At 38.1% G+C, this 21,687-nt stretch overlaps 2 protein-coding genes across 2 annotated transcripts in view; both read left to right on the forward strand.

Moving 5' to 3' along the window:
* LOC308495748 (uncharacterized protein) overlaps positions 1-11,508 on the forward strand; it is a 43,702-nt gene extending 32,194 nt beyond the window's left edge. The window contains exon 6 of the mRNA XM_081080725.1: positions 10,879-11,508. Within this exon, the coding sequence (XP_080936851.1) occupies positions 10,879-10,972 (94 nt within the window). The 3' untranslated portion in view covers positions 10,973-11,508. The remainder of the gene's footprint in view (positions 1-10,878) is intronic.
* Positions 11,509-17,749: 6,241 nt separating this feature from the next.
* LOC308495747 (ankyrin repeat domain-containing protein 26-like) overlaps positions 17,750-21,687 on the forward strand; it is a gene marked incomplete at its 3' end in the record, with an annotated part of 238,396 nt that continues 234,458 nt past the window's right edge. The window contains exons 1-3 of the mRNA XM_081080724.1: positions 17,750-17,834; positions 19,245-20,174; positions 21,514-21,663. Coding sequence (XP_080936850.1) covers positions 17,823-17,834; positions 19,245-20,174; positions 21,514-21,663 — 1,092 coding nt within the window. The 5' untranslated portion in view covers positions 17,750-17,822. The remainder of the gene's footprint in view (positions 17,835-19,244; positions 20,175-21,513; positions 21,664-21,687) is intronic.

Here is a 21,687-nt window from a genome sequence, read left to right on the forward strand (position 1 = left end):
TTGCGGTTATTTTGCTGTTCTTTGTCCTGATCCCTTAAGTGTGAAAATAAACTGTTGATTAGTGATTTTTTTGTTTCTTTAGGTAGGCCTGCAATGCTGTGAATTTCCCTCCTAGGACTGTTTTCGCTGCATCCCATAGATTTGGTTTGTCATGGTTTGATTTTCATTTGTCTCGAGACATGTTTTGATTTCTTCCTTGATCTCATTGTTGATCCATTCGTTATTTAGTAACATGTTATTCAGGCTCCATGAATTTGTCTGTCTTCCAGTTTTTTTCCTGTAGTTGATTTCTGATTTTATAGCGCTGTGGTCAGAGAAGACAATTGGTATGATTTCAATTTTCTTTAATCAAGACTTGTTTTCTGGCCTAACACGTGGTGTACCTTGGAAAATGTCCCGTGTGTGCTTGAGAAGAACGTGTATTCTGCAGCTTTGGGGTGAAATTCTCTGAAAATGTTGATTAAATACAAATGGTCCAATGTGTCATTTAAGGCCATTGTTTCCATATTGATTTTCTGTCTGGAATACCTGTCCCTTGTCAGAGGTGTGTTGAAGTCCCCTACTATGATAATATTACTGTTGAGTTCTGTCACTATGTCAGTAAATATCTGTTTTATATATTTAGGTGCTCCTATGTTGGGTGCATAGATGTTTACTAGGGTTATGTACTCTTGTCGGACCAATTCCTTTATTATGTATAGTGCCCATCTTTGTCTTTTAATATATTCTTCAGTTTAAAGTCTATTTTGTCAGATATAAGTATTGCAACTCCAGCTTTTTTCTCATTTCTGTTTGCATGAAATATCTTACTCCAAGCCGTCACTTTCAGCCTGTGTGTGTCTTTTGATCTGAGGTGAGTCTCTTGTATACAGCATATACAAGGGTCTTGCTTTCTTATCCACTCAGCCACCCTATGTCTCTTGATTGGAGCATATAATCCGTTTGCATTTAAAGTGATTATTGATAGGTACATAGTTATTGCCATTTTTAAATTTGTCGTTAGATTGTTTTCATCTTTCTTCTGTTTACAGAAGCCCTTTTAATATTTCCTGCGATGCTGCCTTAGTGGTAATAAATTCCTTTAGCTTATTCTTTTCTGGGAAGCTCTTTATCTCTCCTTCAATTTTAAATGATAGCCTTGCTGGATAAAGCAATCTAGGTTGTAGGCCCTTGTTTTTCATCATTGTGAGTACCTCCTGCCCCTCCCTCCTGGCCTGCAATGTTTCTGTAGAAAAGTCATTTGATAGTCTTACAGGAGTTCCCTTGTATTTAACTTGCTATCTTTCTCTTGCTGCTTTTAGGATTCTGTCTTTGTCTTTAATCTTTACCGTGTTAACTGTAATGTGTCTTGGTGTGGGCCTGTTTGGGTTTATCCTGGTTGGAACTCTCTGCACTTCCTGGAGTTATACGTCGGTTTCCTTCACCAGGTTAGGGAAGTTTTCAGACATTATAACTTCAAATATGTTCTCGATCCCTTGCTTCCTTTCTTCACCTTCTGGTATTCCTGTGATGCGCATGTTGTTGCGCTTGATGTTATCCCAGAGGACTCTTAAGCCATTTTCGTTGTTTTTTACTCTTTTTTCTTTTTGTTGTTCCATGTGGGTGATCTCTGCTGACTTGTCTTCATGTCGCTGATTCGATCCTCTGCTTCATCTAGCCTGCTGTAATTCCTTCAAATGGGTTCTTTATTTCAGTTATTGTATTCCTTAGTTCTAACTGGTTGTTCATTATGATTTCTCCATCCTTCTTTATGTCGTCACTAAACCCCTTCAGTATTCTTATCATCAGTGTTCTGAACTCTGTCTCTGACAGGTTGGTTACCTGTATTTCATTTGGTTCCAATTCTGGAGGTTTCTTCTGTTCTTTTATTTGGGACATGTTTCTTTGTTTCCCCATTCTGGCTGACTCTCTGTGTTTGCTTTGATGTATTAGGTAGGTCCCTTATGGGTCTTTGTTTTTATTGGTTATCTTACGTAGTATGCGTCCTTTATATTTGACTTGCATGACTTCCTTCTTCTCCTCTGCGTGTGCACCAAAGGTGACTCTCGTTTTGTGTATATTGTCCTGTTAAAGTTGATCTTTAATTGCTTTTGGCTGGTCAGTAGGTGGGATTGACTCCTAGGCTGCCTAGTTGTGAATCTTGGCTCTGCCCACAGTGGTAGTTCTGCTGAGTGAGGGTTGACTGCTCACATGAGGCTTGGCCCCTATGGGCTCTTGTGCCTGTAGAGAATTCCTTCTGGGTGTGTCACTTGTAGGTCAAACCCGATAATACTCTAACTTGGTCTGGAGTCGGCCTCAGGGTGTTTTGAATCTTGTGCCTCTTGAGCTGGGCCCTGGTATAGAGCAATTTCAGAACAAAGCAAATCACCCAGCACAACAGCAACACCAACAGCAAAGAAAAAACAAATACACCCATGTAAAAACAACTGATAACCCACACTCAACACCGGCAAAAATATCAAAAATACACAAACAAAACAAAACAAAAAAAGCAGCGTCAGTCTTTGCTTAAGCCTACCAAGTAATCTCCAGGTTGTCCTCTCCTGTACCAAAGAGTCCTCTGCGTCTTGGGCAGGCAGAGACGCTCACCTGGTGCCCAGAGTGACCCTGGGACGGCAGTTTTAGATGTGTGGTGCCATAAATTCTGGATGTCAGTTTTTACAAAGTCAGTGCATTTTCCTCTCTTGCCTGCACATATGCGCACTGAGAGTAACACAGCCAGCCCTGTGCCCAGGTCTCCTGAGTCTTAGGGTACTTCTTCCCTATGTGTGTGTGGAGGGCAGGAGATTTCTGAGTTGATGAAAGCCCAGAGCTGCGTCTGCCGCCTACTGCTGATCCCTGGGAGTGCCTCCGCAGTTGTAATTGCCCTGCCCTAGGCAGGCCAGAAAAGGTGAGAGCTGGAGATGGAGGAGTCTTCTCTCTCCCAACCCAGTAGCGTCACACTCTTCCCAGCCTCTTCCCTGAGTCAGAGCTGCAAACCGGGTCCTCCCAGATCCTGAGTGCTCTGACTCCTCTGTAAACTGACACTGCTCTTCAGCTCAGGGGCCAGCGTGAGTCTCTGGAAAGGCAGGGGTAGGATTGGGAGAGTGGGCGGAGGGGCCCAGGTGTGTTGATCATGTCCTTTGTCTGACCTAGGGCCCAGCTGGAGGTCTCAGCTGAGGTGACTGCCTCAAATGCTGGATATGCTGCTCTCTTGGCAGGAGAGATCAGCTGTGGGATGCAGGGAAAGAGCCTATGTCTTGGCTCTTGTGGTCTCTATTCTGTCCTGGGATCCTCTGTGTCTCCACAGCCGCAGATGCGGGCTGAGGTCGCCACTCCGCCCCCTTCTGTCTTCCCCTGCTCGCCCAATTTGCCCAGCTTCAAGTAATCCTCGAACGAGTCTCTTACCTTTTCTGTGTGATGAGCAGAGTCCATTGACCTGGTCAAAGAAGAAATAAGAGGATAGATCAAAAGATACATAGAAGAGTGCTGCCATTCCTATGATGTCACTCTTCGCTGCTGCCATTCCTATGATGTCACTCTTCGCTGCTGCCATTCCTATGATGTCACTCTTCTGTGTATCTTTTGATCTATCCTCTTATTTCTTCTTTGACCAGGTCGTTCTTTAAAAGTATGTTGTTTAATCTCTATGTATTAGTGGTTTTTCCTGCTTTCTTTTTGCAGTTGATATCCAATTTCAAAGCCTTGTGATCAGAGAATATGTTTGGTATGATTTCAGTCTTCTTAAATTTGCTGAGGCTAGTTTTATGTCCCAATAGATGATTTATCTTTGAGAATGTTCCATGTACACTCGAAAAGAATGTTTAGTCTGATGTTTTAGGATGAAGTGCTCTATAAATGTCAATTATGTCTAGTTCATCTAATGTGTCATTTAGGGCTGCTATTTATTTATTTATTTTGTTTGAATGATCTATCCATAGCTGTCAATGATGTATTTAAGTCCCCTAGTATAATTGTGTTTTGGTCAATTTCTCCCTTTAGTTCTGTTAGTAGTTTCTTGGTATATCTTGGTGCTCCCTGATTGGGGGCAGAAATATTGATGACTGTTATGTCTTCTTGTTGTATAGTCCCCTTCATCACTATGAAATGTCCATCTTTGTCTCTTGTTACCTTTTTTATCCTGAAGTCTGTTTCATCTGATATCAATCAGTATGGTTACACCTGACTTTCTCTGGATACCATTTGCTTGGAGTGTCAATTTCCATCCTTTCACGTTGAGTCTATGTTTGTCCTTGTAGCTGAGATGTGCCTCTTGGAGGCAGCATATGGTTGGGTTTAGTTTTTTGATCCAATCAGCTACTCTGTGCCTTTCTATTGGTGAGTTCAATCCATTTACATTTGGGGTGATTATTGATATGTGAGGATTTCCTATCATTCTATCTTTTCTTTTCTGGTAAGACTGTGTCTCCATTGTTTCTTTGCCTTTTCGTTGTTGTCTCTTATTTCTATGTGGTGGTATTCTATGATTTTTCCCTCTGTTTCTTCTTTTATTACATTATGTATTTCAGTTCTGGATTTTTTTTGAGTGGTTACCATTAAGTTTATGTAAAAGAAAGTTTGATATTTAGAGTATTCCATTTTCTTCAGCATGCTTACTTTCTCCATTCCCATTTTCCGGTTCAGACCTTTACTCTCCCCACTTTTATGTTTTGGTTGCCACAAATTGTCCCTGTTGATGGTGGTCGAATAGCCTCCTTCAGCATTTCTTGTAGTGTCGGTCGTGTATTAGAAAATTCTCTCAGCTTCTGTATGTCTGGAAAGGTCTTTATTTCTCCTTCATATCTAAAAGATGTTTTTGCTGGATATATTATTCTTGGCTCATAATTTCTCTCTTTCAATAGTTTGAATATTTGGTTCCACTCCCTCCTGCCTCGTAGAGTTTCTGCTAAAGAAATCTGATGACAATCTAATGGGCTTTCCTTTGTAGGTTACCATCTTCTTTTCCCTGGCTGCCTTGAGGATTCTTTCTTTGTCATTGATTTTTGACAGCTTCAATATAATGTGCCTTGGAGAAGGCCTGTTGGGGTTGAGATAATTAGGTGTTCCATTTGTTTGTTGGATTTAAGGATCCAGTTCTTTCCATAAGTTTGGGAAGTTCTTATTGACTACTTGTTTGCATATATTCTCTGTTCCCTTCTCTCTTTCTTCCCCTTCTGGTATGCCCATTATTCTTATATTGCTCTTTCTGATGGAGTCAGAAAGTTCTTGTAGAGTTCTTTCATTTCTTTTAAGTCTCAAGTCTCTTTCTTCTTCCATCCCTGTGATTTCCAGATTTCTAGCTTCGATGTCACCGATTCTTTCCTCCATCTGGTCAACTCTACGACCTAAACTGGCTGTTTCATTTGTCATTTCTTTTGATTTCTTAATCTCCAGAAATTCTATTTGGTTCTTTTTTAAAATTTCAGTCTCTTTTGTAAAATACTCATTTTGTTCTTGATTATGTTTCTGAATTCATTAAACTGCCTGTCTGTGTTTTCTTGCATCTCATTGAGTTTTTTCAGAACTGTAATCTTGAATTCTCTGTCATTTAAGTCACATATTTCCATATCTTTAAGTTTATTTTCTGGAGACTTTTCAATTTCTTTCTGAGCTGTGTTGTTGCCATGGCTATTCATGGCAATTGATGATTTATTATTTCTCTTCCTAGACATCTATAGGAGTGGGTTGTGCAACAGGTTGATAGAAAGAGGTCTTTCTTTTGCTTTCCAGTAGGTTTTGGGATAATGTTTTATTTTCTGTGCGACTGCAGCCGTTTGTTCTGTCTCACACTGTAGTGTTATGTTTTCTGTGCGCTATTCCGGCTTCTCACACAGTGGTGGGATTCCCTGGAAGGCGGGCGTCTCCTCTGTGAACAGTTCGCTGGGGTCACAAGGCCCTGCCTCCGTGGGGAAATGCGGAGAACTTCTGAAGTTCCAAAGCTCTTCCTGCACCAGATTCAGAGCCCCTGCATTTCAGCAGTTCTGTTTATTCCTGCAGGGGTCCACCCAGATAGGTGGGGACAGGGGTGGCACCGGTGGGTTGTGAGAGATGGCCCAGAGCAATGGTGGTGACAACCACCTCAGCGGGTCCTGCTTCCACAGCTCCCTCCTCTTTGCTGGAAGTACTTGGGCTGTGAGTCCTTGACTGCAGACCACAGTTCTCAGAACTGCAAATATTCTGTTCTTTTGATCTGACACTGCTACTGTTCTGCTTCTAGCACTGGGCAGGTGGGGGCGGGTCGAGCTCTGGGAGGGTTGGGAGGGGGCAGGTAGTCTCAGTGTCTGAGTCTTCCATTCTTTACTCTGCAGTGAGGGCTTACCACTGTTTTCATCCTTCTTCCCTCAGTCTTTGCTCTGAGGTCTCTGCCATTAACGTTGGGTTCAGCTGTGTTATATGCTGTCCTCTCAGCCCTGTGGGCCATAAGCGGAGCCCTAGTAGCACGAGTTCTTTCCTCTTCTGTAGCTGTACTAGTTCCGGGACTCAGGGAGCTCGGAGCACTAAGCTAGGTCTGGGTCCTGAGCCTGCATGGCCCCGTCTCCGCACTTCTCCCTTCTCTCCTCCACCGCTCGAGCAATTTGTCCACCTGTAGGCTATTGCAGTAGTACGCCCCTTAGTCTAGCCGGTCTGCTGCGCAGGGAGTCCTTTGTGGAGTGATAGTTGTTCAACTTGTTGTAAATTCCAGGGAAGATTTCAAGAGGCACACCTCACACTGCCATTTTCACGACATCACTCTTTCTTTTTCCCCCTTAACTTTAGGAAGTATTGAACATGGTGACTGAAAAAAAGAAGGGGCTGGGAAATACATAGTGATAGTTAAATTTTATTGGGAGGTTTCCCACAGTGATGGAGCTATGCAGTTTGGTTAAGGGTAAGGAATCTTAATGTGACTTTTACATTACATCAGTGGGTCTTTTATAATACTCGTGCCTACGTGAAATCTGTAATGGATTCATTTACTTATTGTAATAGTCATGAAATCTTCCTGATACATTTCAGTTTTTAAAACTATGTAGCATGTAATATATAGTTTTTATTTTATTACACTTTGTATTTTGGTATCACATAGTTGGTAGGCGTGAGTGTTTTCTCTATGTTTTTTTTTTCTTTTTTTAAGTTATATTCAGTTGACATTCAATATTATTTTATATTAGTTTCAGGTATTCTGGGTTCATCATTTAGACTAAAATAATAGAAACTTTGAAAATTTAGAACTCAAGTTCTCTATCTCAAAACCCATATTACAAAGGGATTCCACTATGTCCTCAATCATTACATTATGAATATATTTAACTGTCTTCATCTAATTGAAGAGTACATGTTTTGCTTAAAATAATAACTAATTTTAGAAGCAGAGGTTCTTAAACCATATACTAAAATGTCAAATTTCAGAAGGTTTTTAGTTTCGCTTCTTAAATGTAAAATTTTTCATTTCTGTTATAGTTGACATTCCATGATGTCAGCCTCAAGTATACAGCATAGTGGGTAGGCATTTATATAATGTGTAAACTGGTACCCCGATTAGTGTGGTATCCCTGACACCGTACTTAGTTATTACAATGTTATTTACTGTATTCTCTGTGCTGTGCTTGACATCTTCATGACTATTTTATAACTGCCACTTTGTACTTCTTAATCCTTTTTCCATTTCAAGCATTCCCCCAACAATTCTCGAACCGGGCAACGATCAGTTAGTTCTCTGCATCTATAAGTTTGTTTCTCTTTTCTATGTTCATTTATTTTTTATTTTTTGCATATCACCAATACGTGAAATCAGGTGGTATTTGTCTTTCTCTATCTGACTTTTATCACTTAGAATAATACCCTCTAGGCCCACACATGTCACAAACGATAAGTACTTATTGTTTATTACAGACAAGTAGTATTTTGTTATATATATGTCCCACTTCTTCTTTATCCAAGATGATGGATCCTTTGGTTACTTTCTTATCTGGACTATTGAAAATAATGCGGCAACAACCATAGAAATGCATATTGCTTTTCAAATTAGTGTTTTGTGTTTCTGTGGAGGAAAACCCAGAAGAGGGACTGCTGTGCCACATGGTACTTCTATTTCTAAATTTTTGAGGAACTTCCATATTGTTTTCCATTGTCTGCTTGGATTTGCAGTCTCACCAACAGTGCACAAGGACTCTTTTCTTCACATCCTCAACAACACTTGTTGCTTGTTGATTCATGGATGATGGCCATTCTGACAGTTGTGAGGTGGTAGCTCATTGTGTTTTTAATTTGCATTGCTCTGATGATTAGTGACACGGAGCATGTTTTCGTATGTTTCTTGGCTATCTGTGTGACCTCTTTGGAGAAAAGTCTATTCAGGTACTCTTCTCATTTTGTAATCGCATTGTTTGTCTTTTGGTGTTAAGGTTTATGAGTTCCTTATATGTTTTGGATGTCAACCCTTTATCAAATATATCATTGGCAAATATCTTCTCCATTCACCCGCTCGTGACTTCATGTTGTTGTTGGTTTCCTTTGCTGTGCAGAAATTTTGTAGTTTGATTGTCGTGTATATGGGTCTTGCATTCTTAACCATTCAGCTACCTTATGTCTTTTCTGGAGCATTTAATCTATTTACATTTAAAGTAATTATTTGTAGGTACATAGTTATTGGCATTTTATTATTCACTTTTCTTCTCCTCCTCCTGCTCTTCCTCCTGCTCTTTTTCCGTCTTCTCCTCCTTCTCTTCCTCCTCCTCCTCCTACTTCTCCTCCTCCTTTTTTTTCTAGTCGTGGTTTTACATTTCTTGTAATAGTGGTTTCCTGGGGCTGAACTGCATCACCTCCTTTTTCTCTGGCAAGCTCTTTACCTCTCGTTTGATTCTAAATGAGAGCCTTGCCGGATACAGTGCTCTTGGTTGTAAATTATTGCGTTTCATCACATTTCTATATTTCTTGCCCATTCCTCTGGCCTTCAGATTTACTTTTGAGAGATCACCTGACAGTCTTATGCGAGCTCCCTTGTATATAACTAACTGCTTTTCTCTTGCTGGTTTTAATATTCTCTCTGTGTCTTTACCTTTTGGCGTTTTAATTCTGGTATGTCTTGGTGTGGGCCTGTTTGACTTTATTTTGTTTGGAACTCTCTGTGTTTCCTACACTTGTGTTTCCTTCAACACTTTAGGGAAGATTTCCGTCATTATTTATTCAAATAGGTTTTCAATTCCTTTCTGTCTCTCTCTTCTCCTTTTGATAGCCCTACGAGTTCTGTTACACTTTATCTTGTCCCAGAAGTCCCTTAAAGTATTCTCTCTCTCTTTTTTTTTTACTCATAATCATTTTTCATATCTTTTTCTTCTGTTCTGATTGTGTGTTTTCTGCTATCTTGTCTTCCAAATCACTGATTTGAACGTCTGCCTCAACCAAATCTGGTGCCGATTCCATCTATTAATTACTCTTTTCAGATGTTGTATTTTTCATAGTTGAGTTTTGTTAATGATTTCCATGTCCATTTTTTATGTTTGCTGTCTCGGTTGAAGTGTTACAACGTTTATCTATTTTTCCCCAAAGTTCACTGAGCGTCCTTAGAAGTAGTATTTTGAACTCTGTGTCTGGTAGATAGCTTGTGTCCATTAGTTCTTGTGTTTAGTTCTTTCTCTAGAGTTTTTTCCTGGTCTTTCGTTAGAGAAATGTTTCTTTCTGTCTTCTTTTTTCACTGCATCTTTATTGTTGTTTCTCTGTATTCTGTAGATTGCTAATTCTCCTCATCTTGACAGTATTGCCTTACATACCAGGTGTCGCATGGGGCCCAGTGGTACAGTCTCCCCGGTCACCTGAGCCGGGTGCTCCAGAAGCTCGTGTGGGTGGTGTGTGCCCTCCTGTTGTACTTGAGCCTTATTGCTGTTGGCACATCTGGGTGTGGAATTGACCCTCAGGACGACTGGCTGTGACTACAGTAGATGAACCTTTGTGTGTGGGCTGACCCCACAGAGTGAGATCGGCTGTAGCAGGGCTCCGGTGTCTGCTCAGTCCATGGCTTGGGCGTGTCATTTGTGAAGCTAATTTGGTGATGTTCTGGTGTCACTTGAAGCTGGTCCAAGGTGTGTTGGATTTGGGGCCTCTTGGGAGGGGCTGTGGGGCAGGCCCAGGTCAGCTGCTGCTTGTTCCCAACCGGGAGCCACCTAGGGGAAGCTACAAAGTGACCTGCTATGGATAGCTGCGTTTGTGAGTTTGTAGGCACCTGCGAGGCGCTATGTTGTGAAGCAAGACAGGCTGATGGATAGGATCCTAGAAAGAAACGGAAGTCCTCAATATCATAAATTGCAGCCCGAGTGGCTGTTGTAAACTAGAATTGTGATGATGCAACACCTCTGCTTCCTGAGTGACTCCCCATTACGTGAGTGTAGAATTCATCTGCTAGCATGACATGCGCCTTCTTTGATTTGGTTCTGATTCTGCAGTTGTCTCTCCATCCCTTTCTCAGAGTTCCAGGCTAACCCCATTCTTCTTCTGCCCTCACCTACAATATGTTATTTTATACGCAGGCTTTTGCGCCCGCTGCCCTTTCTGGACTCTCCTTCATGGTTTCCCTCAGTACCTCGTATGTCTTTCAAGATGCAGCCCTATTTTTGCAGCATCTGGTACAACTGATTGTTGTTTCTTTTGTGCCCGTACTCTACTTTCTTCATCTGAGGTGTAGAACTGGAGAGTGGTACTTTCCTTTCTGATTGTTTTCACGAATTGTAATATATCGACCCCTACTAGAATATAGGACAAAATCTTTCATTTCTATTTCCAGCTTCCCCTGGGTCTATGCCTATGATTCGATGGCTACGATAGCGGTTTGTTGTCTTACTGACAGAAGGACTGAGTGAGCGAGTGAACGAGTAAATGAATATGATGTTTGCTGAAGTTGGGTTTTTCTTTTCTTTTTTTTAATAGAAAGAAGCAACCAAGCCGGCAACTGGAAAAAGAGAAAATGGTGTGGATATTATTGAAAGTGCTCCACAAGAGCAAACAAAAACTGATATCTTGACTTGTGTTGATGGAGCATACCAAAATAATACAAGTGATAATTTAGTGACTATCTATGAATTCTTTCTAGCTTAAGTGCTGCTATACACAAATCTAACACGTGTAGATCCAACTGTGATTTTCATTTCTTATAAGCATTTCTTCCTATCTTTTTTGCAAAAGTATCCCCACTACTAACAACTGCTTCTTCTTGCAAATGCTTCGGCCCCCCGAAATTCTTTTCTGCTATTACTTTTATGGAAATATTTTTGAATGTGTATTTAAAATTCGTAGTGATATATGTTCATATTAATGTTCTGTGACTACATTTTATAGTTAAAATATCAGCATTAAGATTCGGAAAAGGAGCTGTGAAATCATGTTGGGATTCTGAGGTACTGTCATTTTTTATCATTATTATTTTAAATATCACCATTCAGTGATGTTAAAACGTAAAAGGTATGCTTTGACTATACTTTCTCACCTCTGCATTTCCCCACCTAAATTATTTTCTTATGGTTTAGCCTATAATTAATAAAATACATATGTGCTTAATATAATGAGACAGCGTAGTACAATTCTGCTAACTTGCAAGGTTCACTTAAGGCGGTCGGTGTAGAATAGTATAAAACAAGAAGGCTTCCAAGTCATAAGGAATCAGTTGGGTTCTGAAGTTAAGTTCACCTAAAAGCTAAAGCATTATTCCAGCTTGAAGTATGTCCAAATGCATGATTCTGTGGTTTTTATGGTTGTGTAAATGTCCTAATGAGATTCAGAAAGAAAGAATTTGGAATTTAGGGTTTTTTATACCTTGGAACTTGAAAAGATAATGCCTGCTATATGCAAGTATTATTGTATTTGTATTCTGCAATAGATCTGCAAGGAACTTTTCCAGGGAAGGAAGAGCATTGTTAATAGTAATACTATGTAGGATCATACTAACAACAATCGGCCGAGTGCTGCTTTAATACACAACAACTGCCCTGTTCAGTTAAAATAGCATGCATTGAGTATCTTGATGGCAACCATGCTTGTAGTAATAGAAGTACAAAGTAATGATGAGCCAATGTGAGATGACAGCTGTGAAAAGAGAGAGGAGGAGTGTGATCTTCTGATATAGGCAACTGCTGCCTACTGGTGTAGACACTGTGTTTGAAGATAAGAACACACTAGAACCCTGGATAGGTCACTTACTAGCTGTGGGATCTGGGGGAAACTTCTTTTTAATCTGTTGGATGTCAGTGACCTCATTCATCATAAAGGTACTTATGCCTACCTTTCAGGGTGTGAAATGAACTAATGTGGTAACAAATGTGAAAACACTTTGCGAAGTGTAAAGGGAGCTATAGAAATGTAAAATCAATGATCACAGTGGGCGGTAGTGACTTACCAAATGGTGGGGACACTTTTTGTAAACCTGAAGGACAATCAAATGGCAGTAGTGTCAAGAATAGAGTGGAAAAGTTAGAAGGGGCATGTGGATTTCTAATCTGGGGGATGCTAAACTTCAGGAGACTGTGATAGGCGATACCCTGTTGATGTGTAGTGTTTCGGTACTTGAGGCTCTGTTGGTGTGAGCTCAGTGTTTTGACCTGAAGTAAATGTCTGTGTGGGATACTGCCACGTGAAGCATGAGAAGGAGCCAGTCATTTGAAGGTCTAGGAGCGAAACCTGCTGGGCAGGGACAGCAATGGATCGTGTGGGTTCATCATTTTATTCTAGTGTCTTGGAATGGTCAGGAAGCAGGAAGAGGGCTAACCAGCATCAAACCATTTTTATATTTGTTGTTTGTGTGGAAAAGAAATAAACTGTGCATGGCAGATGCCCGGTATATTTGAGATGGTTAGTAAATAAATGTTCTTATCTTTTCCTGATTAGAATTTATTAAACTTTTTTGAAAAGTTGCATAACTATATATAATGTTTTTCCTATTGTTTATTTAAATATAATTTAACAAAAAGCTTTTCTTACAACTTTGTCATTCTATTTAATCATTTTTCCTATCAAAATTTTTATCAAATAAGAGTTTGGTTTTTCCAAGCTCTTGTTGACCTAGATGAAGTAGGTTCTAAAATGTTCTGTTTACACTCAACAGGGCATACACCAAGGTTTCTTACCATGTCAAGCAAGTATCTTGTTTTAACACTAAAAAAACAAACAAACAAAAAGAATGTATCATTAGAAATATTTCAAGTTATAGGAAATACACTTTTCAAGGTATTAGTTCGGTGCAAGAGTAATTGCGGTTTACAACGTTTAAAAAAAATTGCACAAACTGCACTATCACTTGTACCAAACTAATATTTGCTTAAATACATATTTTTCAAAAAGTCCTTTTCTTGGAGATTATAACATTAATATTGTTATCCTGAATTGTTAACTAGAGATTGCATGAAGTGTCCATTAGTTACTAATCATGTTGTTTCCTAACCCCTTCAGCCGAGCATTGAAGTGGAAGATCCTGTTCCGTACAAACCTATAGGAATGGACGATGTGCAACCCTTCAGACCAGGTACACTTTGTAATACCAATTTAATTTTGGGAAGGAGTACGCAAGGACATGTGACATGCTTGCAGTCTTCTCTTCCTCATTCCTTTTTTTTTGTTACAAATTTAATGGAAGGATTTGACATAAATAACGTGATGTCATTGTTAGTATCGGTGTTTGATGAAAAGGTATTCACAGGAAAAAGAAAATGAGATTTTAAAACGGTGACTTCACTAAGATAGTTCTCCGTTTGTTCGATACCCTAAATGTCCCAGTTTGGAATCCCTGTACTTAATACGGGTTACCAATGATCACACTGGAAGATTTTTCCAGCGTTTTCAAATGGTCATTTGAATTTTAACATTTACCCAAGTAATCTCCAGTTGCTACCATGACAATTCTTTTTAACTTTACTTCCTCTTAGTGTTGTAACACTGATGGTCTTAAAACCAGATGTTCTGCTGAGCAGACACTGGCTATGTGTGTACGTGCGCCTATGGTGTCTTCGATTATTAAAAATGGGAGAAGTAATTAATGGTAATGAATATTTGGTAGACACAATCTTTGAAAATAACAATTCTGAAGCTTTTGTGCCTTGGGATGCTTTTATGCTATTAAAAATTATTGAGAATTCCAAAGAATATTTTTAAGTCGGTAGTCTCCATAGATAGTTACAATATTGGAAATAAAAACTGAACAATTTAAAATACGAGCACACACAGTCATGCATTGCGTGAGCCATTGGAGGTACGACCCAGTAACCATAGAGCTATGATGTCACCATCAGAGCTGTGATATCACGGCTATGGAAAGCTCTACTGTACACTTAGAAGAGAATGAGAGTGAAAATGGCAAATGACATTCAGTCTTTCTGTGAAAATAGCTTTGACCTTTTCGGGCCCCTCGACTGACAGACCTTAGGACTTCACGGATTCTCACATGACATTGGAAACCACCGTTTTAAATGATGTACGGGCTTCCTGGATGTGAAGTGATAAAAGAGGCTTTAAAGCTTCACTTCTACAGTTGTTGTGGTTTTCTTTCACTTGTCTCATAGATTTAAGCTGAGATTGTGTTTAAAAAGCAAAAGGAAAATGTTTTGTTATGTATTTGTTTTCTGTCTCATGGTGCCCTGTACTCTTTGGAGCTCATGGGGACCCAGTTTGATCCCATTTTTCCTTGGAAACAATAAGGTCGCCCAGGACTGTAATTTGTCATATGAATATCTATTTATCTAAGGTTTAAAAACGAATTCTGAAGATATTGGAGCATTTAGAAAAGACCATTTTCTTATAATAAATAGTTTCTTATTTGAAGTAGTACGATTCATTAAAAGTTTTTGTAAACCCATGTTTGTCATGCATATTTAAACTTAAGTGGTTACACATAACTTTTGACAGTAACAAAAAAAAGCATACCCTGCACCATCTTAACTATTAAGAAGGAAATATTTAATTGGAAACACATTATGTAATAGAAATTGCTGCGTGACAATAGTTAATTAAACTTACCTATGTAAATGGCAAGTGTAGGACACCTAAAATAAAATGTATTCTGAAGGAATAGTGTGTTTGGGGGAAAAGAGGACGTGTGACTGCTTCTCTGAAAAAGGAAGTTTTACAAGATAGTCAACTTTGTGTTATTTTTACATCCTGATAAATGAAAACTTAATCCCAGAATTCAGATTGGGATTCTACTTATTTGACCTCCAATCATGAAACTGGTCAAAGATGCAGGGATTGGAAAGTTGGTGATAAAAGGCCATTTGCATCACACTCCATGAGCAAAACTCTGTCAGCATCCACAGAGTTTGGACAGATGACCGTAATAGATAAACTAGAGACTCAGATTGTAGGTGTGTTTCTGTTATGTAATTATAGGCTCCATGACTTGAGTGAATCACAGCTACCAGAAAACAGAGAAAGCAAAGAAGGAAATAAAGAAACAGAAAGTGTTCAACTCTAGCCCACCTCTATGTAGGTTGATCGTAGTTCTGACTTTCCAATAGTCATTTTGTGGCAAAATCTACTTCATGTTTACTCTGTTTATGGAACTTAACAGCCAAACAGAATGACTTTTAGCAAGACATTGGCATTCTTCCTGAACCACAATAACATATGGAAATAAGAAAGAGAATGAGGTGAAAGCGTGATTTCCTTTAGGCTAGTATTTAGCATACTCTGGGGAGTGGGCAGCAGAATTATACTTAGAACATTAGGACCAGATGGGAAAACTTCATAAAGATCTAAAGGTTGCCTAGTGAAACAAAACATAGTTTCTTAGCTTTAGTTTTATATTCTGAATTCAAAAGTATCAGTTAAAACTGTATGTATTGTAAATGAAAAAGCACCTTCCGAAACCAACAATCAAATATTTCTTGGATTTTCTATGGCTTTATATATTTTAGAATTGACTTTCCCAGCAGTGATGGGAATCTCAGCTGTGTCCGCAGTCTGTCTCCTCTTCTCTGTCTTCTTCCTTAAACCCCAGTGCTGAATCCTCAAAGGTGAAAAGAAATTTTCAGAATAGTAGAGGAAAACATTTCAGATATAAGGAAGGGTGTACACTGATAAATGCATCAGAAGTAAGTCATTCTGGAAACAATGAATGACATTGCAGTTGAATCTTAGGGTGTTGTTCAAAAGGTATATTACGAGGTAGAGAACAGAGTATATAGTGCAACTCGATGTGTTTGTACTGCATTTCTAAATTGTAGGGTTTTTTTCTGATTGTTTTTCTATCGATGTTCATTGAATGAATTTGTGGATGAATTTTTGACATGTTTGTATGCCTTTCACTTTGTGACATCTCATATTTCCCAAATGGTTTGTTAGCTAATTAGAAGTGTTAGCTAATTAGAAGTATTTCTTAAGTAAAGTAAATATTCAGGAAAAGATGACGCTTAATTTGAAGTCTCAGTTGATAAGATGTTATTTTCTGTATTTATAAAGATTATAGCTTTTATCTAATTGTTCTAAGTAGTTCGTTTTAACTAATACATAGATTTGTCAGCAGGACAACACCTAGGAATGACATCAGAGGAAGGACAAGCGAGGCTTGATGGAAATGAAAAGAACTACACACATGTATGTGAAATTTAATTTTAAATTTCTAGTATAATATGGTTTTCTGTGCTTTAATAATATAATAGAGTCCAATTGAAATTACCTTCCATGCTAGCCTTTTAGAGTCAAAAGGTCATAACTGAATGATATTTATAACATTTGAACTAGTTACAAAACTTAAAATGTTGTTAGAATCTATAGATATTCATAGCTCAACTTTATCTTTGGATTGAGGCAAAAAAAATAATAATAAAGTCCTGAATGTTGTTTGCTCCTTTAATTTTTATAACTCCCTTAAATAAAAAAGAAAGTAACATCAAATACTGAATCACATGATGAGACAGTTGAAATTATGAACCATGTAAAAATGATGGCCACTGATTCAGGCTCACGTGAAAGGAGTCATGATTTTCAGGGGTTCAAAATGTGCAGTTCCGTATGGCTGGTCACTAAGGCCAAGGTTAGAGATGGATTCTTCCTTGTGACCTCTGTGTAATGGACTCTGCGTCTACATTCAGGGAGAGAATGGGGTCATGCACTCAACTCAACTGCTTTTTAAGAGAATCACATCTTCTCAGGATGGGACCTTTGGTTGTTAGGACACAAACAGTAACTTTCTAATATCTTTCCTTTCAGTGTAGGAAATCAGTAAATATGATTTAATTTTTTGTCTGCTCTTACTAGTGGGTATTGAATAAGTTAGAATTGGATGCAACAGATAATTATATCAATGTATAACACAATGTGTAACACTCATAGTGTATAATGTGAATTAATATTTAGGAATTTACTTCTCTTACTGATTGATGTTAATGATGTGGGCTTCTAATTAAAGTTTGCCTATTCTCCAGTTATTAATCTTTAAAAGATATTCTTAAATTCACTGTAGGGGCTCACTATTTAAGACATGGTGAGGTGAACTATTTTAAATGAGAAAGCCTCTGTGACATTAAAAATCATCTACTGTTTCATTTTTTGGGTGGATTTAACATATAACCAATTGTTTAGTTCAAACAGTGACAAAATTAGTTTTGCGGATTCATGTTTTTCTTCTAATTTAGACTAAGGCAAGTTATTTTTCACTTTCTAATTAAAGTCCGATAATTTGGGAGTAAGTAAACGTAGATTAAGATTTTTAACAGTTAAATTTTAGTTATATTCTAATTTTTCTTTGTTCATATTCGATTCTCTAGGTTGTACAAGAGGAAAACAACACTCAGAGGCCACTTTCCCGAGAACAGGACAACAAAATATTACATGACACAGTTCTGACCAATTGCCTTCAACAACAAAAGGAGACAGAAATAAATCTTAAGAAAATGAATTCTGAGGTATTTTGTTTAGTCATTTTCAAATATGTGTGTATGTACATATTTTAAAAACCAATGTTGTACATATGGGAATTGTAGAGGATTTTAAAAGTGTGTGTGTGTGTGTGTGTGTGTGTGTGTGTGTATTTTAGGAAGAGTGACATTTTTGGTCCATTGCAATAAATGATATTCTTGATTGAAATCCTTTTATGTCCAACAGTCAAGTAGTGACGTTCCCAATGTGTCATCTAAAGGGGAGGTTTTCAATACTTTTTACAGGGATCGATGAGCTTTCTACAATCTCAAAACTATTGTTACTAATAACAGAAGTTTCAATTTGAGGCAGTGATTTCATCCCCTTGCTGTATTAGTAGAGAGGTCAGTTTTCACTTCCGCTGATTGTAAGGAGTAGAAGTATAGCCAGTGCAGAGACCATCTTTTAGATCTCATTCTCCTACTTTTGAGAAAAGGAACAATTTGTTCCAAGTAGAGTCCTATTTCAGTGCTAGGAACTTTTGAAGAAAATTGTATGCCATGATGCATACTTAGTGATAATTTATTGGTGAGTGTTTTATTCAAAGAAGTCAGTGTGTTTTCCCCTATTTCTCATTTATTTCTCCTTTAAACATTATGAAAAGGAAACAACACTTAAGCAGCAGCAAATATTTTCTAACAATAATTTTCTATTTTCTAAGAAGAGCTCTATAATTTTTAGCCTATTTACCCTGAGTTTTTTTTGAAATCTAAGGCTTCTTTTGAATTTATATATTTACACTAGAAGAGCAGCAAGCACCCTATTGTAGAGTCCAAAGTCCTGGGAAAAAATCCTGAACTTGCTCATCTTTGTAATCATTCTATTTGAAATTGTGATAACGAAGAGTTCATTGATGTATAAAGAAGTGCTTAGCGTAATGCCTAGATTTATCAGTGATTAGTAGATTTCATCTTACAACTGACTCTGAAAATATTAGAAAAGTAGAATATCTTTTGAGTATTCTTGGGAAAAAAAATTCTAGGAAATGTAATCAGTCCAAATGTATGCAGAGTGAATACTCTTACTGTGGGATAGGTGTATATTCACACGGTGACCTCTATTTTAAAATGTAGTCAGACTTCTTAATCTTCTATTTGATGCCTTCTGGGTTTGCTGCCTTTCCAGTTCTGAGACTCTTAAAATTCTCTGATGATTTTAAAATTCTCTTTTTCACTTTCATGGATTCAGCATCTTATATTATTATTTTTTTAACTTTGGGGAATTTATGCTCGTATAAAGTTGGAGGTTTGGATTCAGCATTGTATTTTTACAGTGGGATATCCACGTACTGCAACCTTTTCATTATATAAACACTTAGGTTCTTCTTTAATTTCAGAGGATATCATGATATGTCATTTCATTGAGTGCTAGCTACAAGTCTCCTTTGTTTTACTTAGGATTCTGAGAGTTACGAAAAAGCAAAAGACATGTTGCATGAAAATCACGTGTTGCAGGATGAAATCGCCATACTAAGACTACAAAGGGACACACTCATAACTCAGAAGCAGGAAATGGAAAAAAAATACTTTGAGGACACTGCAAATGTAAAAGAAAAGAAGGACCGTCTTCAAAAGACAATAAAACAGAATGACGAAACGCTAACAGAAACAGTATTTGAATATAACAGACAGCTTAATGTCCCAACAGCTGAGAATACAATGCTGAACTCTCAACTGGAGAATGAAAGACAAAGCAAAGAAAGATTGAAAACAGAAGCGGAATCCGACCATCATCATGAGTTTAGTAAGCAATTAAGACCCCTACAAAATTCTTTCCAGGAATTAAGAGATAAATGCTTGCATTTCGTGGACAACATCGGGTTTGCTATGTGTAACCTAAAAGAAAACAGTGAGATTCATTCTCAGCAACTTCCTAAAGCTGGAAGTAAATCCAATAGCTTAGACACTGAGCTCCCTCACGCAAGATATGATGTCAGAGAAAGGACATTGGTTTCTGAACCTGTACTGAAAGACCTAAACCAAACTCAGTGTCAAGAGGAGGAAATTGAACACATGAATCAAAGGGAACCAGAAAAATTGAACCCGTATACTGGAAAGCTGGAATCCCTAAAGGAGGAAAGATCTGACCTACAGAGTGGAAACATGCTTCTTCGAAGGCAACTGGATGATGCATTCCACAAAAGTGACAATAATGAAAAGTCAGGAATGAATATTGAAGAGCAGCTTCAGGGGCTTAGAACAGTGCGTCAAGCTGAATGTGAAAAACAAGATCCAGTGGTGAAAGAGAGCCCTAAGGAGTTAGTCAGCAAATTGAATCACTTGAAAGGAAGAATGTGCCAGTATGAAAACGATAAATCAGAAAGAGAGGTAAGTATCCAGAAAGATAGTTTTCACATTTCCTGAAAGAAAATTCAATGTTCAAATATTTGATGATGGCTAAATGTTGAATCTAGCAGAATATTAAAAATATATAGATTACAAATGTATTTGCTCTAACAGCTTAAAAGCATACATTGTATCCAGCAAACAAAACTTAGACCTGTGAGGTGCTTTACTTTGAGTAAAGGCATTGTGTTGACTATGAAATTTTAAGGTATAAATTGTTATTAGATACATATTGATATGAATGATTTAGTCTTATACTGCTACAATAATAATTTTCATCTTTCTGTTACCACATTGTAATACCATTATGAAGCAGATAAATGGAAATGCTCCTATGCAAACTGAGTTTTTAGAGATAGAGGTTCAATTAAGTGGATTACCTAGAGAGTTAATTCTAGATTTCCCACATGAACTGAAGTGTAGATGCTGTCCCTTTCCCTCAGTAGTTTCTTCCACATTTTAGTTGGTATAATTTTGTTTTTATTCATGTCAATTTGATATAAATTGGAACTATTTCAGTCTCAAATAATGTATTCTTAGGACCTGTGACCTCTTTAAAGGCAGCTAATTTTTCATTAAATCATAATTTGGGACAAATGTGAGGAGTTTTATCAAAACTCTACTTGATTTAATCTTCCCATTGCTATCTATAATTGTCCTTGAATATTTTTACAAATTCATTTTTCTCATCGCAAGGCCCATTTACTATCATTTGGACATAAGTTTGTCCATTTCAAAGAGAATTTAGCAGTCTCTGATTTATTAATTTGGCACTGGGTCTCCATTTTCAGACGAGTGAGGGGAGGCAGGATTCATGTGTAGCAGGAAGGGAGGTCCAGGCCATGAAGACCACTGGAATGAGTTTGCTTTTCTTCTAAGATACAGGAATCTGTTGGAAGGTTGTGAGCAGTGGACTGCATATGTGAGGACCTGTGAAGTCAATTTAAGCCTGTGATAAAAAAAGGGGGAAAACATTCCACAATGTATACTTGACGACCGCTAGTCCCACCGACATACCAATTTCCCCTTGAGATGTCAGTAGATTGTTAAGCTCTGCGGCTTCATCAGGGGAAGTGGAGAGTGGGGCTGAATCTGTTGTTCAAGTAACCTTCGTAATAGTGAGTGGGCAGCAGGATAACACCTTCTGTGTCTTACCCAGATTCAGTAGACAGAATTGTGTCCAAAAGAAGAAAACAAGGTGAACTGATGCATGGGGTGATCTTTTTCGAGTTACATATTATATTAATATGTTAGAGTTAGCAAATTTTAACATAATTTAATAGATGTGATTATAAGATCACTAACAGAATCATCTTTCTAGATGCTTGGGAGACGATTTCAACAAGAGCTACCTGACTCCACAAAAAAACTGTCTATGTCAGAGGCTTCACTGGAGGATAGATCACGTTACCGTATGAATTCAGAAGCTGAGACACAGGATTTCAAGACATTAGAGCATATCAGGAGTCAGGTATGTGTGAAATGTAACCTGTCA

Source organism: Rhinolophus hipposideros (genome assembly GCF_964194185.1).
Source record: "Rhinolophus hipposideros genome assembly, contig: HAP1_SCAFFOLD_77, whole genome shotgun sequence".
Lineage (NCBI taxonomy): Eukaryota > Metazoa > Chordata > Mammalia > Chiroptera > Rhinolophidae > Rhinolophus > Rhinolophus hipposideros.